The following is a 26,291-nucleotide window of genomic DNA, read 5'->3' as shown; positions in this document are numbered from 1 at the left end:
CAGGAATTGGTTCCAGGGGAGCTTTCAGCATCACCCCTGTTTTCCCACTGGCTTGGCAAGACACACATGTCCGGCAGTAAGTGTCGGACGCCACCTTCATCTGAGGCTGATAAAAGTGGGGGACAAGCCGAGCAAAGGTCTTGTCCTCACCCAGGTGTCCTGCCAAGGGTATCTCATGAGCCAGTTCTCAAAGAAAGGCTCGGTAACGTTGAGGGACAACTAAGGCCCGTGACGAACCGTGCACTGGTGCCTTGGGTTCACTGTAGAGGAGACCATCCTCCCAGTAAATATGGTAGTTCCCCGTAACGTTACCTGCCGCCTGAGCTTCGGCCTGTCGCCTCAGTCTCTCAAGGGTAGGGCACTCCTTCTGGCCCTTACCAAACTCCTGCCTGGTAGGCCCTCCTTCCACATGCCACTCTGCAGGGATAGGTAGGTTCTCCAGGGAGATAACATCCCCCTCCGTGGACTCCTGGTCCACCACCGCAGGTGGCCTATCCGTCTCACAGGGCCCGGATGCCGAGGCAGGCTTCTCCTGTCCCCGAATCTTTCCCTTTCAGGCAGCTGGCTGTGCCTTTGTTCCAGGCTCTAGCCCAAGCGAACTCCCCCTCCGGGTAGTCGCGGACCTTGTGCTAGCACAGGCCCAATCAGGTGTACCCAGCATCTCAGAATGAGTCCGGTATTCCACCTTCTTCCAAGCATTGTGCTCCATATCATTCCCCAACAGACAATCAACTGGCACGGCAGGGCTTACGGCAACTCGAAGTAGACCTGCAACCCCTTCCCACTCAAAATGGAACATCGGCCACTGGGTAGTGGCCCATTCTGCCGTCAGCCATCGCGGCGGGTGGAGTACATGTGGAATCACCTGCTCTGGAGACACCATTTGACTCCTTACCATAGTCATACTGGCTCCTGTGTCTCTCAGAGCTTCCCCTCTTTGGCCATTGATGGTGACCCACTGCCCATACTTGATAGTATTTGGGGGCACCTGGATCTTAGGAACCATCTCCCGATCTCCCAGGGACACTAAGGTGACACCCGCCCACTCCCCCCCCCTTATCTAAGGGCAACTCCTCCCCGAGCACTACACTAGCTACTCCCGGGGCTTTTCCTCCAATGGGAGGGGGGTGGTCTCTTTGGGCACTTAACATCTCCTTTATAGTGCCCAACCCCACCACACTCATAGCAGCGGACAACCCTTGGCTGCTGACTATGGTCAGGATGAGGGTTTCTCGGCAGGTTAGCCTTGGGAATGAATCCTGTTCCCTTTCCCTGGAATCTGTTTTGGGGGCCTCTTGAAAACTCCCTCTGTTTATCTCCCCCTTCTTTCTTCTGGGGGGCGCCCTGTCCAGTCTTTTGGGAATCCCCTCCAGTCCCCTTTGAGGACACCTGGGTACTAGCCCAGATGTCCGCCTCCTCAGCAAGCTTCCGGGGCTGGTCAGCTTGCTGTCCACCAGGTGTTGTCGCAGCTCGGGAAAACATTTCTCGAGTAGGTGCTCCTTGAGGATAAGGTCATACAACACCTCGTAGTCCCCCACCTCGCTGCCTTGCACCCAACCCTCTAGGGCCTTCTTTGCATAGTCTAGGAAATCCACCCAATTCTGTGTGCCTAGTTTGTGACTACTCCTAAACTTCTGTCGGTATTTTTCTGGAGTCAGCCCAAACTTTTTTATCAGCGCCACTTTCATGGTGGGGTAGTGGGTCTGTTCTCCCTGCTATAGGGCCAAAAGGGTATCCCTTCCTGCAGGAGGCATGTATTTGTACAAACCACCGCCCCCCAGTGTTTTTCTAATATCTCATGGGCTCTTAAGGAGACCTCATAGGCAGCCAGCCACTTCGCAATGTCATCCCCTGCACTGTAGCTGGCAACTACGTCCTTGGGTAGGTAGGGTCTGGGTTCTCTGCTGGTGTCTTTGGATTCGCTGCCACCATTAGGAGTACTGGGAGTCCCTATTTGCAGGGCCTTAAGGTCTAACTCTCTGATACTCAGTTTGTGAGCTAGCCTCTTCTCCTCCCTCTCCTTCACTAACTTTGCCAACTCCCATTTTAATTGCCTCTCCTCCCTCCTGTCCGCTAGTTCAACTTCAGTTAAACACCTCACAGAAACACTGCTGCCCTCCATTGAGAGTACCCTAGGACCTGTTAGTAGGTTCCCCCCTCCGGTGGGTACAGACCATCAACCTCAATGACAGTGTCCCGGTCCCCCTCTTCCTCCTCCATCTTCCCCTCTCTGTGCGCTTCCCCCCATGCCCTCAAGCTAGTTTGAAGTTCACTCTTTTTCGCACCTCGCTTGAAGTACACCCCCTTTCTCTGGCAAAAGTCTCTGAGTTGGGCTGCAGTATAGGTCTCCAATTCTTCCAGATCAAATTCCATTTTGCCACTTAGGGTCAGGGACAGCCACTTGGAAGAAGTTAAGAAAGGGGTAAAGTGAGAGTTACCTCCCCACACTACCAGGAGTAAATTTGGAAAAGCAAAAATTATTAATTAGGGAGTCCGCTAGGAGAAGACCTGGAATTACCAGTCTAAATAGGGTAGCCTGGCACAGAGTAGGGACAGCTAAACTCCAAGGCAAATGTGTTGTGCTTACAATACCCACTCACAGTAACCCGGCGCTACCCCACTGAAAATAAAGGACACCACACCTTTGTAGAAAAATACGTTCTGCTTTATAAAATTCTTCTTTCTTTTTCTATATCAAAAGCAGTGTTTAGTTTCAGTACATAAAATAGTTCTGCAGTCAATTACTAGCCTCTACACCTCTTCTCATAGCATTAATCACCCTTTCCTTCCCCACAGAAAGAATCTCTGTAGTCGCTCCCTTATTTGAGCGATCTATTCATATCACAGTTCTAGTTAAATTTCATTACACAAGTAGAGCTAATTTTCAGTTAGGCACGGGTGTGCAGTACGTTTAAGGCCTTGACGTTATTACAATGGAGAAATTACAGGTGTTTAGCATCAACTTAAGCACTAGCCCACTTGTATCTCAAACAACCAGCGATGTACCTCAATACAGACAATTATGCTGGTTTAACATTCTTTTCCCCATGACTTGACAGTTTGTTCCAATGACTTCCTTGGATCCTATATCTCTTAAAACTAGGAACACTCCCCCTCAGCCAATGTGTTTTCTTATATTGGACTTGGCCCTGCTACCTCGGCTCACAACAGCAGTACCTGCGCCTCTATCAGTGTTCGTTCCCCCACAGGTGGCACTAAATAAGCAGGGAAGTACTCAGATCATGGTGTCTTACATTGAGGAGGTAAAGTTTGTGGCGTAGAATAGAAGGTTGTATTTGTCCCAAATCCGAATGTTATTTCATGGCCACGGGTTTCTGTCAAATCTTTGGCTTAATACAGGCAGGCCCGGGAAACCTATTCCTCCCCTCCCACTATGGCTCTCTCAGGCCACTGGGAGGCCCTCACAACCTCTGGGGCCAACACTTTACTTCCAGGCTGTTACATTCTTGCATTTCCTATGCTTGGTTTTTCTTCACTATTTCTTATGTCATTGTGGCTGGAGCCTAGAATGTATGATGCGTGCCTGCATCTTACATGCTGGGCTCCAGATTCTGCTTCAACTGTATTATACTCTGGACATACTGCCTAACGGACGTGCTGTGCTTCTTTTATTCAGTCCTAAAATAAATCCTTATATTTTTTATATATACAAGCCTCCTACTTTTTTATACTGGCGACGACGGACATCCATCATATTTCTGCCACGTTACTTTGGAGCACAGGAGCAGAAATTTTGAGAATCCACGTTTTCAAAGTTTAAAATTATACTTCTTACCCTAGAAGAGAAGCGGATCGTTTCATGCCCATTTCCTGCTTGCTCCGGTGAATCTACGTAAAGTATTCGGCATTTTCTTGATTTCTTCGTGTTTTCAACGTTTTCTTCGTGAACTGAGACTGGTTCTTTACGTCATCAAGTGCCCGACGCTTGAACCAATCAGCAACTTTCTTTCTATCTCGATCCTGATTAGTCACCGACAACCAGCCCTTTGTGTGAGTCATCGCGCATCACGCTACACGTCATCGCGCACCACGCTAGGCTGCCATTTTCGTTGCTATAGCAACTGAAATCACCGAGTGAAAGAAACACGAAGCAGTTACCGTATACTCACCGGACAAGTGAAATTAAACTGTTTTACTTTTAAATTGAAAGAAAAAGGTACCATTTTTACATGCTCTTCTATTCCTTGCGTGTTTTGTGTTATTTGATTCTCACTTGGGAGGATTATCTTCTAAACAACTGTGCTATACTACAAACTTAATATACTACATACTATCGACTTCCTCATTGTTACTATTTTCATTAGCTTCACGCTACTTCAACATTTCAGGTCTACTTTTGGAACTTTACTGTGGAAATTTTGACAGGAGCTCTGTTTATTTTATTACTAGACTGCCATCTACTGGATGTTTTAATAATTACTTTAATCTTCATTACTTTTAGAATTCATTAGTTTTCCCAGGTTGTTTATTTGGCATTTATTTACATTCAGGATTTAACATGTAATTTGATCCACCGTCCAAGTTCTTACAATCTAAGGGTGATCCGCCCATTCCATGGACAAGATGGAAGGAGGATTTTTTTACTTATCTCAAGGCTATGGACGGAGAACGCATGTCTGCTGAGAGGAAAAAGAACATATTTTTACATTGCCTAGGTTCTGAAGGACAATTAGTATTTAGAACATTGCCACCTGTAAGATCGGGTGGTGATAGTAATGTATATGATGAAGCGGTTTCAAGGATTGTGGGGAGACTCAAACCTATTACTAGCGTTGCACTCAATAGATTCAAATTTTATACTAGAGTTCAGGATGAGAAAGAATGTTTTGATGATTTTCTTACAGCTTTACGCGCATTATCTCTACATTGTAATTTTGGTCTTATGACGGATGAAATGATCAGAGACCAGATCATTGTGCACGTAAAGAGTAAAAAAGTTCAAGAACAGTTGTGGATCCTAGGAGATCCTAGCTTAGAAACAGCTATCAGTACTGCTAAAGCTCTTGAACAGTCAGACAAATGGATAAAGTCTTTGGATAAAGCATCTACTTCTAGTACTTCTACCTCTGGTAATGAAGTTAGTGTTGTTAAACCTCATGAACAAAAACATGTTTATTATTCCAATAGGAACGATGGAAAAACTAAACAGTTTTTCTGTTTTAGATGTGGTAATCCCGACCATATCGCTTCCTTTCCGCAGTGTCCAGCTATTAGTAGACAATGCAATAAATGTGGGCGTTCTGGACATTTTTCGAAAATGTGCAAAACTCCTACAAAGCCCTTCCAAGACACTAAAAAATCGTTTTCTACTTCTAAACGTCCTGCTGGTAATGTTTCATATGTTAATGATGAAGCATGTAGTGATCCTAATATTAAGGAGTTTGGTATTGTTGTTTCTGTACAAGAGTCATTTGACATTTCACAAGCTGATACTTTATCTTCTCCTAAGAGTTTTGTTAACATTTTGGGTAAAGTATTAGAGCTTATGGTGGACTCTTGTTTCCCTTGGACCATTATCACTCATGAATATTGCATAGAATCGTTTGGAGATCTAATTGATATCAATGCGTTATCTAAACCTGATATCAGTGCTTACAATTTTGATGGATCTGACATCAAGTTTATTGGTTTTAAGGAAGTTCTACTTACAATCAAAAGTAATTCTGCTATTGTGAAGTTATATGTTGCATGGAAAGGAGTGAATGTATTGGGATGGAGGGACCAAGCAAAGTTAGGAGTTACGTTGAACCCTAGACTGAAAGATCCCGTGTCTGTTCTTGCTATATCTAATGGAGAATCTACTGAGTTACCTGAGTTCACAGAAATTTCTCGTGCCTTTCCAAAAGTGTTTTCTGATAAGTTGGGTAAGTTGAATGGGTTTAGTCACAGAATCAAAGTTAAGCCCAATTCTGTTCCTGTTAAGCAACAACTAAGAGGGGTTCCTATTAGTATTAGGGACGAGCTTAGAGATATGTTGGATACCATGGTGAAGGAAAATATAATTGAGGAAGTGGAATCTTCAGAGTGGGTTTCACCCATTGTTTTAGCCATTAAACCTGACAAAAGTATTAGGCTATGTGTAGATTTGAGGGCACTTAATAAGAGTTTGGTCACTGACTGTCACCCACTTCCTAACATCAATGAAATGTTATGTATGTTAGATGGTGCAAGTGTGTTTTCAACGTTAGACCTTAGGTCTGCATATCACCAGATCGAACTCACTGAAGACTCTAAACAATTCACAGCGTTCATCACCCCTCATGGGTTATTTCAGTTCAAGAGAATGCCATTTGGTTTGGATTCGGCTGCTTCAGTGTTTCAAAGGGCCATGTATCACATTTTTAAAGACCTAGTATTCGTCAAGTGTTTTCAAGACGATATACTTGTGTTTTCTCAAAATAACTGTGAACACCGCTCTCATCTTAAAGAAGTCTGCTCTAAATTAGAACAATTTAGTCTGACAATTAAGGCCAGCAAGCGTAAATTTTTCTGTAAATCTGTTGAATATTTGGGACACACTCTTTCTGGAGAAGGAGTGGTACCAAAGAAAAATCTTGTAGATGCCATTGTGAAAGCACCAGCCCCGGATAATAAGGAAACATTGCTCTCATTTGCTGGGTTATGCGAGTATTACAGCAAATTCATTCAGAATTTTGCTAACAAAATGGAACCCCTGAGAGAATTGACCAGGAGTTCTGCCAAATTTGTTTGGACAGACAAGCAAGATATGGCTTTTAAGCAAATTAAAGATGAGATTGTCAATGCTCCCACACTAAAATCATTCTGTATTAATAAAAAATGCATTGTTACTGTGGATGCCAGTCTATATGGCATTGGAGGTGTTCTGAGTCAGAGTGCGGGTAAGGATGAGTGGTGTGTAGCTTTTGCTTCTAGAACTTTATCTCCCACGGAAAGAAGGTACTCGGTTATCGAAAAAGAGTTGCTTGCCTGTATTTGGGCTGTGGAGCATTTTAGAAATTATGTGTGGGGACAGACCACAAACCGTTGGTAGGGATTTTGTCTTCTGGGGGTGGATGGAACTCGACTGCACGGATAGCTCGTTTATCTTCACGCCTTCAGGAATATGATTTTGAAATTATGTATGTACCAGGAAAGAGCAATGTCACGGCAGATTTTCTCTCCAGATTACCTTGTAGTGTTGATAAGGTTTCTACCATTGATCTTGACGTGGATGTTGTTGCTTCTATTGAGGATTGCATTTCTCAGGGGTTTTTAACGTTAACTGAAGAGGAATGGTTTAAGGAAATGGAAAAAGATTCTGTATGTCAACAAATGTTTGACTACGTAAGAGTTGGATGGCCTAATAGTAAGTGCATTTCTGCTGAATTAGCTTCCTTTTCTCAGGTTGCTTCTGAAATCGAAGAGTTTGGTGGTTTTTTATTCAAGACTGGTAAGTTAATTCCTCCTGCTTCTTTACAAGAGAAGATTTTGTTGTTGGCTCACCAGGGTCATATTGGTATGTCGTCTATGAAACGCTTGATTAGAGAAAATTTTGGGTGGCCTGGCATTGATAAGATGGTTGATAGAATGTTAAGAGAATGTTCACAGTGTATTAATAGCGATAAAATGCTTCATTTGTCTTCTGCTCCTCTTAAACCTGTGACTTGGCCTAAGTTTCCTTGGCAGAAGGTGGCTTTTGACATCTCTGGTCCTTTTAAACATTTGCCATTGAATGCTCGTTTTGCTTTAGTTTTGGTAGATTACCATTCGAAATGGCCCGAAGTAAAGTTTGTTAGTAATGCTTCTTCACAGGTTATTTTGTTTTTTTTTAAAGAGATCTTTGCTAGGGAAGGTTTTCCGGAGACTTTTGTCACGGATAATGGTACACAGTGGGTTTCTTCTGAGATTGAACAGTTCCTTAACAGTTCTGGTATTAAGCATCATACTGTCTCTTTGTATGAGCCTAGGGAGAATGGTCAGGTTGAGCCTTTCAATCAAGTTCTTAAGGATTGCATTAGTGGTATAAGCTCTTCTGATGAAAATTGGTTGGATGTTATCAGGAAAAGGTTATGGATCTATCGCATCACACCTCACTCTGTTACAGGTGTGAGTCCTTTCAAACTTCTGAAAGGTAGGGAACCCATTTCTGTCATTTGTCCCTGGTGGGTTAAGAAGTTAAACAAGAATGATTCTAAAGTTGATATTGAGAGTGTTGCTAAACGTGTTGAAGATAGACAACAGTGTATGAAAGTTTTGTTTGATTCAAAAATGAATGTCAAACTTCATGATTTTGTTGTAGGAGAATGGGTGAGAGTGAAAAAACCTGGATTTCTGGTTAAAGGATTTTCTAAATTCTTTCCTCCCATTAAAGTGGTCAAAGTATTCAAAAACAGTGTTGCCACACAAGATTGAAGGGTTTGGAATGTTCGTAGGGTGGCCAGATGTCCTAATTCTTCTAATTCTGCCAGATCTGATAGTTCTCCTAACTCACTTCCATCACGGGCGCAGGTTAATGTGTCTCCTCGTGCGCATGTTAATGTGTCTCCTCAAAGTTCCCCTCATAAAGATTTGTCTATTGCATCTAGGGTTAAAACTGATGTTAGACCCAAAAGAATGCCTAGTAGGTACCAGTGTTAATTTTCTTTTGAAGGGATAAGATGTGTTACATTCTTGCATTTCCTATGATTGGTTTTTCTTCACTATTTCTTATGTCATTGTGGCTGGAGCCTAGAATGTATGATGCGTGCCTGCATCTTACATGCTGGGTTCTAGATTCTGCTTCAACTGTATTATACGTTAGTCAGAAAGAAGTTCCCTTTGGGTAAAGTAGCAACAGTACATAAGTACTCACAAGCATACAAACAACCATTTAAGACACCCACATATCACAAGGAAGCAATGTAGACAGATGAAACTTGACAATGTATGTGAAAACACTCTAAAAATATTTCAAATTATAAAAACAATTTATTAAGGATACATTACATTAGATAAAAACAGAAATTGGGAAACACATAGGGATGGTACAATAATCAATAAAAACAACATTCAAATAAAAAAGGAGTGTACAGGGAAAAAGGATAGAACTCAATCAAAAGACAACAATTTTGAATTCCTCCTTAGTTTGTATTCCCAGATTCGCTCCTTAGGCGTCGACGCGTTTCGGCGGTGTATTCATGTTAATCCGCCTTCATCAGGACAGTAAAACAATAAAGTTTCCCAAATAATTTCTGAAATTTAAATGAGACCAATCTTAAGCTTACTTACTAAAGACAGAAGATCTACTCAATATAAAGAAATCTAGAATCACAATCTTTAAAAAACGTAATGTTTCCAACTCATTATACTAACATACATATATATACATTGCTTCCAAAACAGAACACATAGTACATTAATCATGCTCCTATAGATATACGACATTCATGGTTTGACAGTAGTAGTTCAACACTTTTGTTAATCATCACAACCTTAAAGGCATTAAAATATAAATGTTCATGCCTAAATAGGAATCCAGGAACATTTGAGTTTCTACTAGTATTTGTGTACTACATTAACCCAAATTTAGCAAAAATAGAGGTGGCGTGAAAGGAGAGCACTGATACATCACCTACCTCAAACATAAGATAGGTCTGACAAATATTGTAAGGGGTATTCAGCCTCCTTAACGTCAAATCAAGAAATTCGTCCAGCGAATCCTTTTTGCTATATGTTCAGACACCTAGTCAGGAAAAATGAATATATTGAAGGTTGGCCCTTTAGATACTATGGCACAGGATTCACAAAGAACTTTGACTAATATGTATCCCTATTTCACAAACTTTCGGGCTGTGAGTTACTCGATACTCTCTTCTATTTTGCTATGCCCATTATTTTGTGCGTTGGCAAATAGTCATGTATTAAATTATATTTGATCTGAATACTATAGTCGAGCAGAGAGGGCGATAAATAATTAAAGATAACAGAAAGGCTTAATGTCTGTTAATTAGCCGGTGTTCTTATGGAAAGCGAGTTCGTACATTTACGCCAGAAATTGTGCTTCAGGTACTTACTATTCAAAATGTAGTGGTAAGAGGCGTAAATACGTCTTTCAGATTCATCTAGTTCTCCAGCTAAATGACTGGTAGCTGAAAAAATATTTTTATATATACAAGAACAGCGCATTACTAACTGACTGCTACAAAGTAGAGAATGCTTGCTATTTCAGGTATCTAAAGGCATACTTACAAATAATTAAAAAGCTAGTACGTAAGCACGCAGTAGTGATGTATTCAGTTCCAACTTCGGTCCTTTTTACTCATGCTTTTACACGATTTAGTTGCAGCATAGGTTCAGGGAGTTGTCCATAGATACCCGCTGTACGAGGGAAATCCTCTCTATAAGCCCTACATATTATAACAAGAAAAAAAGGGGCAAATACCCTTGTTACAAGCGTGTTCTTAAAACGCTATTGCAATATAATCTAAAACCCCCATTCAGTGCATTTACCTTGGGCGCTGTAATCGCGGACGTCCTGCGTGCTTCTGTTCGTCTTCCCGGCTAGCAGCGTCTAGGAGAGACACGCGAATTTAAATACCCAGCGTTACGCGGGTGTTTGATGATGACGAAAGCGGAAATAATAGAACGGGAAGAAAGACTGCCCGTGGTTGAAACCGCGTTATTAAAAAGGAAGCATTTAGTTATTAGAAATTCTCTTTGTAATGCTTAAACCATTATATAGTTTTACAAAAAACTAATTTAGCGGTTGTAATTTATATTCACTGACCGTTTTAAAGAACTAGTTGAAGAAAGATTCTTTTGCTAGAAATATTCTTTTAGAGGATCGCTAATAAAATGATCACAGACGTGGGTCACTGTTTAAACAGGAAACCTAAATACTATGGGCACCGAGGTTGTATTCACAGAATAATCTGTTTTTACACTAGTGGACAGCCTGTTCTACATACATCTAACGTGTCTAAGTACTGATGGTCCGAACGTATTATACACCTAATGGAGACACCTAGGAGCCAATGGATGTCCTATGTAGCTCCAATAATCCTGTCCCATTCTTCTCTTGAATTAAGACCTTTCCTGACAGTGTCCAGAAAGGAGATGTACCATTGCTCTCTCTCTTTCCTCCTTGCGACCATATTGCCACCTCTTTTACCAATTTTGATTTTTTCCAGTATGAACCAGCCAAATTCTGAATCCTTGTGGCCCTTTTCTAGGAAATGGGCTACAATTGGAGCAGTGATTTTTTCCATTCTCACGGCTGATCTATGTTCCTGGAGTCTAGTTCGTACTTCTCTCCCTGTTTCTCCAACATAAGATAAGCCGCAGGGGCACTGCAGTAAATAGATGACATTTTTACTTCTACAATTATTGTGGGTCTTACATGTTATTTTTTTCGAATTACAGACAATATCTGATCCCACAATACATTGATTGCACATGTTACAGCTCCCACATTTCGTTGTACCAATAACCTTTGTACCATCAATAGTTCTTTGTTTTTCAACTGATTCATCTTTGTAGGTATGAACCAATAGATCACGAAGGTTGCTGTTCTTTTTAAATGCGAATAAGGGCTTTTCTAATACTACATTTTCTTCGTGATTCAGAATATGCCAATGCCTATTCACGATGTTTTTTATTTGGTTACTCATGTTTGAAAATTTGCTAACAAATACAACTTTATTGAGGGGCTTCTTTTCCTTAGGGGTATTGTGGATCAAAGCATCCCGATCAAAGAAGTGTGCCCTTTTCATAGAATTTGACAAAAGTTTTTTTGGGTAACCCCTATCTTTCAGTTTAAGTTTAAGGACTTCAGCATGTTTGTAATAGTCATTCAGATCAGAGCAGTTTCTCCGAAGGCGGAGAAACTGACTGAAGGGAATGCTTTCCCTTTGGGATTTTGGATGGAAACTAGAGAATTCCAATAATGTGTTCTTTGCCATTGGCTTAGTATATAGTTCTACTGCCAAGGCTCCGTCACAGTTCTTTATGCATATATCAAGGAATTCAACCCTGGTGGTACTGTAAGATGATGTAAATTTTAGGTTGGGATCTCCTAAGTTAATCCACAGGAGAAATTCCTCCAGGAGTTCAATTGGCCCGTCCCATATAAAGAAGATGTCGTCAATGTAGCGGTACCAGCCCGCTACATTTTCGAAGAAAGGGGCCAATTCATTGTTGATGTGTATGTCTTCAAACCTGCCCACATATAGGCAGGCCAGACTAGGGGCACAGGTGGCCCCCATGCTGGTCCCCTTGAGCTGTTTGTAATAGTCATTTTTGAAGAGGAAGACATTGTTAGTCAGGATAAGTCTCACACAGTCAACTATAAAGTCCTTGTTGGCCCCACCAAGATCTTGTCCTGACAGAATTTCATCGATCACCTCTGTGGTTGCCTCCTGAGGGATATTCGTGTATAACGACTCAATGTCTAGGGTTACTAGACATTGAGTCTCCTCACAGAAAGGCATTCCCTCAATCATTGATATGATGTGCGCTGAGTCTCGCACATATGATTTTAATTTGCACACAATGGGTTTCAAAAAGTGGTCGACATACTTGCTCACTGGTTCCAATAGTGAATCGATACTGCTCACTATTGGACGCATTGGTGGGTTGGATCTGTCCTTATGTAATTTGGGCAGGCCATAAATGGCAGGTGTTCTAGGCTCAAGATTGTTGAGGAAGCAAAACTCCTCTTCACAAATAAACCCGGACTCCTTGGCATTTGTGAGCAGAGCGAGGCATTCATTCGCTACTCTTTTTAGGCTGGTTTCGGTAGTACGGACATAGTGTTCGCTGACCCCAAGGAGCCCCAGCATACGCTGCTCATAGTCCTCGGTGTCAAAGACCACCACACCGCCGCCTTTGTCTGCTGGCTTGATGGTCAGAGATCCATCATCTCTCAAATGATTGATGGCTTCTCTTTCACTAGCTGAGATGTTATGGTTGTAACTTCGCTTTTCTTTATTGAAAAGTTTGTGAATGTCGCTTTCAACTGCCATTTCGAAAGCTTCGATGTTTTTATTCACCATACTAAGAGTAGGGGTGAATTTAGACTTGGGTTTTAAACCGGAGATATTTATTTTTTCTCTATACTCCCTGTCTTCAAAAAATCTTTTTAATCTAATCTTCCTAAAAAATGAACGTAAGTCCTTTTCAAACTGAAATTTGTCTAAATTCGTGGATGGGACGAAACTGAAACCTTTACTTAGAATCCCTATTTCTACATTACTCAAGAGTTTTTCTAGATAAATTGATTACTGGTAATTTGGTTGTTTCCAGTATTTCTTGTTCCGGGTGCTTAGATATTCCTGCTGAGGAGGTGCTGGGTTGTAGTTCTGCTGGGGAAGACCCTGGTTGTAATTGTGTTGAGGGGGACCTTGGTTGTAGTTGTGTTGTCCTTGGTTCTGATATTGTTGCCTTCCTCGAATGAAATGACCCTGGCCTCGATTCCCATTGTAGACCTGCCCCCTCCTTGGGCGTGGTTCTAAAAAAACCCCTTGGTCATAACCGTTCCTACCAGCCTCGCTGATTTCTTCCTCTTCAGATCCGGAACACGATGAATTAGAGAAGGTTACTTGTTTGTTACCACCTCTTGAGTATATTTGTCTGTTGGGGGGTCGTTCCCAACTCCCATTATATTTATTCTGAAAGTAGTTCTCTTTTAGAAAAGGGTAGGTTTTGTCTTCTGCATACATCTCAATATCTTTTTTCAGTTTGTTTGTTTTTTTGTTTATCAGGTAGGTACTGTAACCCTCAACATCTCTATTAATGTCGGCCAGCTTTTTCTTGGCCTCCTCAAGGGCCGGGCAATTTTTAAGTTCATCTTCAAGTTTATCAATCTCTTCCTTTTCTAGGATGAGTAGGCCCTGCGCTGTTTCGATGATTAAGAGCATCCAGTCTCTACTGCACCTATTTGAGATTAATGCCCAAGTTTCAAGGAACTTCCTGTTCTCTGTGAATACTCCCGGTTCATTGCGAACCTGTAATCCAATGGGGATAATGCCAGATGTTAGATATTCTACTAGGAAGTCAGCATGGGCTTCCGTTCGGATTAGTTTTTTCTTCAGATTCACAAGCTTACCCCAATTTTCCCCTTTACCCGAGGCTACTGTGATCCTATTCCCGCTTTTGGTACTTATAATGCGGTGGAGTTGGTCTTCACTAAAACCGAATGTTTTGATTTTATCCATCAGGGCAAAACGTCCCTGAGGATATAGATATTGTGCTCAAGGGCAAAAAGTAACTCTCCAGTCCAAAGGACCGTTCACAGAATCTCTAATAAAAGAGAGAGGGACCCCAAAACCGTATTATACTGCCTAACGGACGTGCTGTGCTTCTTTTATTCAGTCCTAAAATAAATCCTTATATTTTTTATATATACAAGCCTCCTACTTTTTTATACAGGCCTTACCGGGTGTGTGGCAATTTCGTCCCGGTCGGCTCCCTTAGCCACACTACCTCTCCGGATCGTGCTGCAGCAGTTCGATGACGTTGCTGGCCCCCGCGCTGCAGGTCCTAAGCAGCTGACAGGGCCGGAACTCCCCTGCGCCTTCTCCGGCGCGTTTCCCGGCTCTGCGTCGTGCTCTCCCCTCAGGCGTCACAGAGGGAGGGTATTAGCGTGGGCCGGCCTCTTCGGATTCCCACCCCTTCCTCCGCCGCTCACTCGTCAGCCTTCTCCAGCTTCCGCGTTTCAGCCTCCTATATCCTGCTACTCTGCCGAACAAGATCGGGCCCTCCCCGCAGATTCTCCACAGCGCGGGGGCCCGTATTCCAGAATCAAGGACCTAGCAGTAAGGACGTCAGTTGCCAGGGAGGGACCTTTGTAGTAACTTCTGGCCACCAGGGGTCTTAGGGACAGCAGCAGTGAAGTTCTAAATCCCACTACACACTACATCTGGTGTCGGCTCAGGTTGGGTCACAGAGGAAGACGGGGGAACCGGACAGTCTCTTCCACAGTCAGCTGTTTCCCTGTTGCGCTCCTGGGCTAGTGGCTTACCAGCAATTTTGGTACAGTTCTCCCAGGACACTAACGAGTTTTGGAGAGCTAGAATGGGGGAATGATGACAGGCTTAGTCAAAGGGTTGAGGGGGCACGTCAGCCAGTAGGGCAGCCGGCCCAAAGGTCGATCCACCTCCTATCAGGGCGCTTCCCTCCCCTCACTATCGCTTTGCTCCTCACCAGATTCTACCCCAGCTCTCAGGTCATTCTAAAATGGCTGCTCTGGTTCTGGCCCTTTTATAGGCTGGGCTCTGGCTACCAGAACTGGCTAGAAGATTCTACAACTTCTCTATGTAGTTCTATGGGTCAGTCTTCTGAGGTAAATGATGTGGAAGTTACAAGCCACCATTTTTTGTGTCTTATGTATTCAGTCTCAAAGGCACTTCCATAAAGGGCGCCAGGGCCTAAGAAAACCACAGGGACCAAGCAGCACCTAGCCCCCCTGGACAACACCAAAAATTCCAGTGGACACAAAAATAAAAAGAGTTAGGAGGCAAAAGAGGACAAAAATAAATAATTAACAGGAGGGACCACCCAAAAGGCTGACAGGTCTAACAATTCCTCAATGCCATGATGCAGAGGATGTATCACCACATCAAATTCCCAGACACACAGCAGGAACTGGACAAAACTAAACAGGATTTTTATCAAATTGCCCAATTCCCCCACGTGATTGGCTGCGTAGACGGAACACAATTCGCACTGTCCCCATCACCACACAATGAGTATGTTTTTAGAAACAGAAAATCATACCATTCGTTAAACATCCAGGTTGTCTGCAATGCCAAACATGACATCACAGACATAGTTGCAAAATTTCCGGGAAGCACTCATGATTCCTTCATTTTTAGACACTGTGGTTTACATCACAGACTTACAAATGGCGATTTTTGAGAGGGATACTTGCTAGGTATTTATATGGCACAGACAAACAGTAGTATAATATGTTTCAACTTGCAGTTTGTCGCTAAACATCTACATACTTCATCCCTGCAGGAGACAGTGCATATGTATTGAGGGACTACATCCTCACACCCTACCTTAATCCAACCACAGCTGCTGAGCGGAAATACAACACTGCCCACAGAGCCACAAGAGCCACCATTGAGAGGACCTTTGGAATCCTCAAAAGCCGTTTCTGGTGCCTCCACAAGAGTGGAGGTACTCTACAGTACAGCCCGGAGACGTGTTGCAAGATAGTGGTGGCCTTCGCAATGCTACACAACATTGCTACCAAGAAGGGCACCCCAGTGGATCTGACAGAGTCTAACACATCCGATGAGGAGGATCCAGCCCCCCAACGCAGACATGCAGGAGGAGCTGGGGCCGCTGCTGGGTGCCTGAGACGTGATGACATTACACAGAACTACTTCTAGGTGAGAAAATAGACCACAATGACCAATGTTGATGTTTAAAAAATGTTTACTTCCTTAAATGCAGGATAAGCGAAGTCAAACAGTGTGACTGTATCTTTGTAGTTAGCACATGTTAATATCCTCACAGTGCCAAAATATCATCGAATTAGGTAGTCCTTATGGCATGTGTTGCCTCACAACATGCCATTGTGCATGCCGTCCCTTCACCTCCAGCGTGCACGCCCTGATGCACCTCCTTCAGCCAGTGCAGTAGCCTCGCTGTTGTCGTCCACAGCTCTGCCCTGACGGCCACTCCTACTCCTGTCTGCAGGAATAGGTGGAGTAGGTGTGCTCCTGCTGGATTGCCCATCTGTGTCTAGGCTCCTTGGCATTACAATTCCCCCAGTGACAGCAGCCCGCAGTTGGTCAAGTGCATGGGATACCTGCACCAGGCACTTGGCAACGTCCTGGCAGCAGTGTGCCATCTCATGTTGCATGCTTACAGTTCTTCGAGCTAGCATAGATATGGCTGTGGATTGCCGGCTGACAGCCCTTGCAAACTGGTCCAGGCGTGTGTGTAACCGACGTTGCTCCCTGCGCAGGGCCTGCGTATCAATCCTAGCTTCACTCAGATTTGCCTCTGAGGCTTTTGCTATTGCTGTGACACCAAGTCTCAACTCCAACATGTGCCGGTTGTGTTGTGCCAGCTGGCACTGTATTGATGTGATTCCTTTACTTTCAGGCGCTGCACACGCAACATGTTGCCCTCAAAACCTGCGAACACAGAATCTGTCCCTGAGGAGGCATTGCTGGTGTTGGCCTGTGCCCTCTGTCTTGCACCACTGCCAGTCGTGTTTGATGCGCATGTTTGTGATCTGTTCTGACTTGTGTTTGGAGTAGCTGCAGCCTGTGTGTCATCTTCTGCATCTGTGGACCCGGATGGCATTGGTATCAGCGCAGGAACAATTCTGCGCTGTTTGCTTTGCGCTGATGGTGTGTCATGTGTCGCACCCTGGCTCTCCTGCCCTGCCTGGTCCTCTGCTGTAGCTTTCTCCCCCACTGATGTCACAGTGTCCTGTGTTGGTCCATCTGCCAAAAAACAGCACACATGAGTTGTGTGTGAATTTATTTTTTTTCAATAAAGTTCTTGATTCTACAAATGACATTCCTACTTGTCTATTTTGTCTATTTTGCACATTGCTAGTGTGAGTGTTCCCTATGTACCCTTTGTATGTGTATCTGGACCAACTTACATTACATGGGACTACATTTCCCATTATGCCCCACTGGGTGACCCTCAAAACATGGACCGGATTCCTATTCATGCATGGGGATGTTCGGGTCTGAGTGGGATGGGGATGCTTTGGGGATATTGGCATGCATCTTACCTTCTGTGGTGCCTCTAGTGTCAGAGCTGTCAAGGTCAGCCATGCCCGTTACTGCCTTAGGCATGAGGGTGCCCTCCACCAACTCCTCCAGGGGAGTCGGATCTGGTGTAGTGGAGGTCCCACCTCCAGTTGCCTTAGCTTCTGCCAATCTTGTGGCCACCCTCTCCTTCGGTCTTTGCCTCATATCGTACCACCTCTTCCTTAAGTCCTCGGTGGTACGATGGGTTATGCCTATGGCGTTTACCTTTTCTTATATGTCAGACCATATTTTTCTTTTCCTGGCTTCAGGAACACGAAGTGAGGCTTTCCCAAACAGGAGGTCATGTTGCCTCACTACCTCCTCTGTCAATACCTCCAGCTCCCTCTCTGAAAATGTTTGTTTTCTTTTCCTGCTCTGTTCATCAGCCTGCTTGTCCCCACCCTGCTTTCCAGAACCCTTGGATTCCATTTCTGCAACTTTGGTGTCAGAGAAAATTCCACACTCCCTCTTCACTGTCTCTCAGCCAGCAACTGACTCTGGAACAGGTGCAGGCAATCAGGTGCAGCATGGGAACTCACACTTCCTGGTTGTGATGTCATCATTCTGCACCTGAATTGCTCTTTCTCGTTTTTGCGATTCTTTATTAGCGAATTAGCTAATAAGGAATCGCAATATTAGTAATGTCACAATATTTCTGCGAATTTTTGGTAATCGCTAAATAATAGTAAATGTTTACCTATATCTGACTTTGCGATTCCGAAAGTGCGATTCGCAGAAAATCGCATTTTCCAAATCCCCAAAATAGATTTACCTACATATGCCCCCAAGTCCTTTTCCTTCTCTGCCTACCCCACCAGTCCCCAAACGGCCACGAATGCAGATCCTTATCTATAGGCATTGGCTATTTCTGCCGACCTGGGACGCATTCTTAAAATAAACAAGATGGGGATCTGATTCTACTGAATTAAAGAAGTAGGGGCACAGCATGCCCTGGCGATCCCGCCCACTTCGACCACTGTATGTGTGGTGCATTTCTCCCTTTGCTCTGGCTAGCACAGCATCCCGTCTTCCAGTGCACCCACTAACGTCAGTCCTGCCAAGCATCACGCATCAGGTGTGACGCTCACGCATTTCAGTGCGGTGTTCCACATCACTGCCCTGAAATACATTGTCACGCATTTTGCCACTCGCCAGCGCGTGCCAACAGCGTCGCCTGTGCATCGGCTCTACTGCTCCGAGAGACATGCTGCCAGCAGCTGCTTGCTGGGCTGAGTTCAAGAAATAGTTAAAGATCCATCTGCTCTCAGCTCTGGAGTGGCTGAAAGCGCTACAAAGTAACAAATCTGCCCAACCTATTGTGCCTGGCTGGCGCCGCGCGGCTTTCCTTTGACACACACACACACACACTCTCACTGCTGCCAATTACCGATGGGGGGGGGCGGAGGGGCGCGGGTCTTGTCCTCCTTCAGCAGTTGATGATGCTACCAGTCACTGTGGCACACCAGGGCGTCCAGGTTTATTAAATCCGGATGTGACCCACAGTGCCCTCACGTCTGAGGAAGAGGAAGTGAGGCAGAACGGTGGGGGATTCAATCTAAGTGAGCCGAATCCCCTTCACCGGGTTCACATGCTGACTTTTTTCTGCGGTGCCGTGCGCAGTGCCGCAATTTAATTAAACCCCCAACTTTGTGAATGACTGACCGACCCTGTGACAAAGTGAATTACTTTCACTCACCGGTGACACAGGACACTGAGTGACTGACTCGATTCGATTGATTCGATTCAAAATCTTTATTCGGATTGCAAGAAATCCATAAAAGCACAGTTTAAAATACAATTCGACATATTTACAATTACAGTTACAGTAAATGCAATAGATGTTATAAAGTGCATATCAGTACAATTACAAAGTCACACATTTCCATTGTCTAAAGTGCAAAGGAGGTCAATAATCATGAGGAGTGCAAATAAATCAAGGGCATTCCATACTTCTACGTACATTAAAAATAACTTTTAAGAAAGTGCTTGTGCGGAATATAAGTTCGTCGTCCTCTAATTTTAGGAGCATAAAATAGGACTGGTTCAAGGAGAGCGGTCTATGTTTTTTAAAATATGGGGCTAGAAACCATTTAATATATTTCATATAAAACTTACACATGAAAAAAAAAAGTAAATCATTTTGTTTACTGGTTCCGTCACAAGGACACGGAATATTTCCATCTGAGCAGTGTCCCAAAGGAAAACAAAGTGAAAACTTTATCGTTCCTGCTCTCATTCTGAAGAGTAAGGATCTTTCCCAGTTACACATTGGCAGTATCAAATACAGTGGGAGTTGTTGAATTGATAAGCCATTGTTAATATAGGACACAACAGTTTGTTTTCGCATCTCTTCTGACAGTCTTTTTCCATTATAGGTGGCATATAATTCAAGTTGGACTTCCTTTTTATCGTCCTCTTAATGTGAGATGGATTATCAAAGAGGTCACCTCTGTCTATGCTAGACAAACTTTCTTGTATACCACGAAGCCATGGGATCTTGTTCCATTTGTCACAGGCTAAGCATTCCCTCAGGATGTCCTGTGTTAGGCTAGCATGGTCATTTGCCCAAATAGCCAACCAACATAGTACGGGCCTGGCAGCAATAAAATCACTAATATAAGGTATATTCAGCTCTGAGTGGCAAATGTACCCTGATGATGAAATGGGAACCCCCAGTAGTTTCCTACAGAGCCGATTCTCTTCTCTTTGTAGTATGGGGGTTTTTACTGACCCCCAAATTTCGGCGCCGTAGGTTGCCACTGGAGTACATTGAAGCTTATATATCTTTAGGATTGCTTTAGTTGCTCCAATTTTCCTTGGTCTGGGAAGGGATAAAATTGAGTTTATAGCCTTTGAGAACTTGCCTGTGGTGTGGGCAATATGCCCACTCCACAGGCCGTTCGCAGCAAAGACTATACCTAAGTATGTGAAAGTTTTAGTTGAGAGCAACTTATCAGCTCCTATCGTAATAGAATTTAGTTGCCTGGCACCCGGCCCACAAGATATAATAAATGATTTTTTTAAATTTACTTTTAGATCCAAATTCCCCATATAAAGTGAAAAATCCCTGACTAGTGCACGTAGGACATTAGGTGTTAATCCCATGAGCACAGCGTCATCCGCATACAAAAGACAAGGTAGTGGGCCTCCTTTAATTTTGGGAACATCTAAGGTAGCCTTCTTGAGAGAGTTGCTCAGGCCATTTATATAGATAATGAATAACAGGGGTGCTAAAATGCACCCCTGTCTTACACCTCTTTCTACATTAATTGGCCCGGAAACTGTACCCTCCATGTCAATCCGTACTTGCGCCTTTGTATCTTTGTGCAGGTAGGCGAGGAAATGTACCAGGGGGGAATCCAGGCCGTACGACAAAAGAATCGACCACAATTTTGACCTATTTACCTGGTCAAATGCGGACGATAAATCCATAAATGCAAGGTAAATGGGTGATGCCTTAGCTATATTATATTTACTGATTAAAAGATTTAGATTTAAGCATTGTTCGATGGTCCCAACCTTGCATCTAAAACCCATTTGACAACGGTCTAGTACCCCCATTTCCTCAGCCCAGTCATTGACTCTGTTGTACAATACCCTGCCCAAGATCTTCAATGTATTGTCCAGGAGCGAAATAGGCCTGTAATTTACAGGATCAGATCTTTCGCCATTTTTTATAAATGGGCACTATTATGCTCGTGGACCAGGTTGCGGGTATTGGGACAAACGGTAGACTATTAAAGAGGTTTACAAAAACGTTCCCCCAGAGTTCCGGCTTATACTTGATTATGTCTATTGGGAAGCCATCGGGCCCAGGTGCCTTGTTACCAAGGCTCTGATTAATTGCCACGGTGACTTCCCCCATGGTGATTTCTAAAGATTCCAATATTCCTGGGGCATAGTCTCCTATGACAGCTCCAGGGCTGGCATATATTTTGGAAAAATGCAGTTCCCACTGCTCGCTTGCTATGGTACAGCTAGTTGGAGTTAGTTGCTTACCCATATCCCGCATCTTTTTAACAGCAGGCCAGAAGGTCGTACTGCTCCCTAACGCAGCAGCAGTTGTTAGTGCCTCCCATTGCTCAGCTAGTAAAGCAGCCTTCCTTGAGCCTATGGCTGTTTTATAATTTTGTCTAGCGGCCCTCACATCCCTTATACTTCTGGGTTTGCAGTTTAAAGCTCTACGAAGGGCTTTATTTGCTGCTGAGCAATAGCAATAGAGTGACTGACTCATCATGGCCGCCCGCCGTGCAAGAGGCATCGGTGATCACGGGCGGAGCAAATTACTGCAGCCAAGCGGGGGACTAGTGAGTCAGCAGCCTGCAGTGTCTGGGGGGAGAAGAAGATGAAGACTGCTACTGCAGAGTGCATCATGCAGCAGTGCAGTCACAGTGTTGCAGCGCTGTGCTGCCGCGGCGGGTCCCTGAGTCTGTGAACTCGCATAGTACTAGTTCAAGTAAGTTTTTTATACAACACGATGAGTCATCTGACAATAATTATTTCTCACACAAAAGCATCTGCAGGGCTGCTCTGTTTAAGTCTCATTTTAGGGCAGTAGTAAGCTGTATTATATTCATGGCCAGGTCAGTGCATGACTGTTTTACCAGGCAGGGCTCTCACTGCTCTGGGCACTGGGTGAAAAGTGTGTGTGAGTGTGAGTTTTATTTTTATTTATTTATTTAACGTGGTTTTCTTTAGCGCGAACATTACCCGAAGGTGTCAGAGCGCTTTACAAAAGAACCAGTTGTGATACATACGGATTTAGGATTACATGAGTTACATTAAAGATACAAACAGGAAAAAAAATGTAAATGTACAAGTTGTAAAGTCACACAGGGAAGAGATGTAGGTGCCCTTAATGAACCTTCTGCCCGGATTTACATGCGTTCCTCCAGGTTGCCACCAGGGCGAGTATCACCAGCTGGCACCTCCTGTGGTTCGCATCTGTTGAACTGAAATGAAATAAAAGATCTGAGGGGGGTGGGAGAGAGGTCGATTACAACTGGGGTTAGTGTCCTTTCATTTCTGAGACTCCGCAGCAGTTTCAAGAAGTTCTTGGAGTTTCTTGTTGCTCAAATGGCTGTAATTTCTGATATTTAGATATTTCCCTAGTCTTAATTGCATGATTTTTGCTCGCGGAAAAGTGTCACTCATACTCGTTGGACTGTCACTCATAATTTCACTGACATTTTAAAAATGGAACACATGGCAATCTGAAACCTTTACAGCTATGCGTTTTAAACGTTTCAGGGCTACACTCAGAGTAAAGGGAAGGGGTTTCTTACACTGCATAAGCACTAGAAGCGCTTTGCAATTACTTCCACACTCCTTGAACATAACTGCACAAAAGTAGGTAACTTCACTCATTTATTACATGAACAGAACTGAAGCATCACACATAAGCAGAACTGAAGTGTCACACATAGGCATTAAAATGTCACTGAAAAATTGATATGTCACACACCAGCAGGTTTCATACAATTCAATAGAAAGTTAAATATTGGCGCATTCGCTATATATAGCTCTCAACAATATGCATCCGTCAAAGCTGCATGCATTGATATCTGCGCGCGAGCACTGTTTATCCTCTAACTTCAAACGCGACTCTGCTGGCGTAACTCTATTTCGTCCCTGCAGCCTACGGACTACGTTTTTTCCCGATTCATCTAGATTTTTCTCGTCCCTCCCTGTGAACACGTCCGCGCCACCCCCTCCCTGTCAACTTCAACCAGGAAACTCCGCCCCTTTGACTCTAAGCCAATAGGATCCAGGCTTGGAACTTCTAGGATCTGAATGGCGGAAGTGACTCTGGCAGGTAGCGCATGCGCGATCGCTCCGGGTCAGTGCCGGTAGCCTGGCATTGGTGTTGTTACTGCTTCTTATCGCTTCTCTTTAGTCGGTTTTCTCTGTGCTGCGCCTTGGACCATGGAACTGCTGTGCTACAACAAGGGTTGCGGTCAGCGCTACACGAACGAGCAAAATAAAGGAGGTGAGTGAAATACTTTTTTCACCTTACCTGTGTTATCCATCGTGAACTCTACTTATCTCTCCTTCTTGACATAACCACTCATCCTCGGACCTCGCTCCTACTCCGTTAGCCTCAGTCCTGAACCCCAACTAGGTTGCTACCCAACCTTAACTCCTCTTCCTATCTCCGTCCTACCCTGTCTGCTCTATCCCTTTCCCACCACTTGCTCCCTTCTTAAACAATTTCTCTCGTCTTTAACTCTCTCCCTCCCTTATTCCTGGGTCATTTATTTATTGTTCTTAATGGGCCTGTACTTGTCTCCTTCCCTGTGACCGGAGGTAAAAATAAGACTTTCCTCCTTTCCCTCGCCCTCCTCCCCAGGGCTTTAAGTGGATTTAAAAACTGGGGGGTCTCTCAAATAGGCGAAGCCGTTGTAATTAAGGGCATGGCTTAAAAACACTAACATCTGTGCTTAGCATAGTGTGCCGCTCAACTTGTACTTTGCTGTTTCTGTCTGCATCCAGATATGATATAACAAGTACCATCATACCTAGAAGTCAGGACTATTGGCTTTGCCAATGGTTGTTCGTTGCCTACGATAAATAAGCAGAAACTGTGGCTTGTTGTATATAATATTGAAAAAGCTTCCACTTAAAGCCCTGGTGACACCACAACAATGTTGCTGCTCTTGCTTTTCAAAAAGAGAAGGGAAATCCTGAGCGAAAATTACTCTCTTTAAAGAATGTCCCTTCCCCTACAAGGCTCACCTGGCATGAATTGGGGTGGCATGGTGAGCAAAGGAATGATGGATTTAACCCAGATCTGTTGACTGGGGGTGAATGTTTCGATTTATTCTGCCTTCCGTCCATCAATTGTGTCTTTTTCCACCTGGCACGACGTAATGGTGTAACTTTTCCACTATTGAGAAGTGAGGAGTGTGAGCACCCCACATCGATGTGCATACTGTTACTGCAGTCTGGAAAAAAACAGACCGGCTGTGCCAGGGCACCAAACAGAGACCGACCCGTTTTGAGGCCCCCGTTTAAAAACTGCCAGTGCCTGAGCACCGGCAAGACCCGTCACACTTAAAGCCCTACTTCTCCCTTTCTCGCCCCTGCACTCTCCTCCCTTTCTCGCCCTTGCACTCTCCTCCCTTTCTCGCCCCTGCACTCTCCTCCCTTTCTCGCCCCTGCACTCTCCTCCCTTTCTCGCCCCTGCACTCTCCTCCCTTTCTCGCCCCTGCACTCTCCTCCCTTTCTCGCCCTATCGCTCTCTTCCCTTTCTCGCCCTATCGCTCTCTTACCTTTATTTGCTTTCCTCCCCTCTTCGCTTCCTGCCCTTCCTTACATCCTTATGATGTCCTCCCTCAAACTTGTATTTCCCTTCCGCCCTCCCTGATTCCCTTTCCTTTCTCCCACTACCCCTGTGCTTTACTGCATCTCTGTGATTATCTCCCTCCTTCTTGTCTTTCCTTTGCTTATCCTCTGCAGTGTGACCTAGTTCAGGTGACACAGGGCCATTGTAGACTTTCGACTGTACCATTGGGTCCAAATACCATACCAAGTACTCCCCTTTAGCACTTGGCTCTCAATAGCGAGATAGGGCATTGAAGTCTTACTCGAGGAGATGGTGTGGAGTTGACTTTTGTAGACGAACACAGGAATATTTCATGATGATAATACCACTTGAATTAATACTTTTCTTTTTCAAAAGAAATGTACTTTATTGCACACTAAACTAAATCTAAATCTATATCTATATCTATATCTTCCATACTACTATTATAAAGAGAGAACACAAACCTTTGAGCCAGGTAAACTCGAAAAGTACTGCACCAATCACTACACCCAATTCAAAGATAGCTTTATTTAATTTTTGGCAGTAAAAAACCATAAAAGCACATTTCATTACACAATAATATTAAAAAGATAAAAAACAGTTTTGGTTATTTAGAAAAGGGAAAACTATTTACAATAATGTTTGCATTAGACTTGTAGCAGCAATCAATTCATGGATGCTCTGCGGTTTACGGCATATTTCAAGAACATAGCTACTGCAGTCACTGTAATTTCATCCTGAAGCATGTATAGTTTAAGTAAGGCTGGTCTGCATTGTCTTAAACCCCATAATTTTAACAGTGGGAGTAGGTGTCTCTTTCTTCCCCATTCATAATATTTACAAAATAATATAACATGGATGTTTGATTGTTTGGAGATGTTATCGCAAGGATAATTTATCAGATTGGCAGACCAGTCATTTGTACTAGGAAATGTTAACAATCGGAAAAGACAGTCAGTCCTCATCCTAGTTAGCAGAAATCTCGTGTAAACAGAATATGTAGGGGACAAATAAGACTGAATACCTGTACCAAACAACAAAAGATGATGGTAAACAATTGTAGGTTTGTTGCCCTCTAAATAAGAGTGTCTGTCTTCAAGCAGACCTAGGCAGCATGCCTTGAGTGCCTTTTTCGAAATTGAAGAACATGAAATAAGATTTTCATACAAGTCAGAAAGCCCTAAAGAGTTAAAAAAAATTCTGACGTAGGCAAGCCAGGGTATTTTCCGTGAGGCAGCTAA

At 43.7% G+C, this 26,291-nt stretch overlaps 1 protein-coding gene across 1 annotated transcript in view; it reads left to right on the top strand.

The window, feature by feature from the left end:
• Nucleotides 1-23,529: 23,529 nt before the first annotated feature.
• The window catches only part of CHORDC1 (cysteine and histidine rich domain containing 1), a 109,456-nt gene continuing 106,694 nt past the window's right edge, over nt 23,530-26,291 (top strand). The window contains exon 1 of the mRNA XM_086933987.1: nt 23,530-23,733. Coding sequence (XP_086790113.1) covers nt 23,670-23,733 — 64 coding nt within the window. The 5' untranslated portion in view covers nt 23,530-23,669. The remainder of the gene's footprint in view (nt 23,734-26,291) is intronic.

Source organism: Lissotriton vulgaris, chromosome 8 (assembly GCF_964263255.1).
Source record: "Lissotriton vulgaris chromosome 8, aLisVul1.2, whole genome shotgun sequence".
Taxonomy (NCBI): domain Eukaryota; kingdom Metazoa; phylum Chordata; class Amphibia; order Caudata; family Salamandridae; genus Lissotriton; species Lissotriton vulgaris.
The sequence above is the reverse complement of the archived record's forward strand: the minus strand, read 5'-3'. Positions and strand labels throughout refer to the sequence as shown.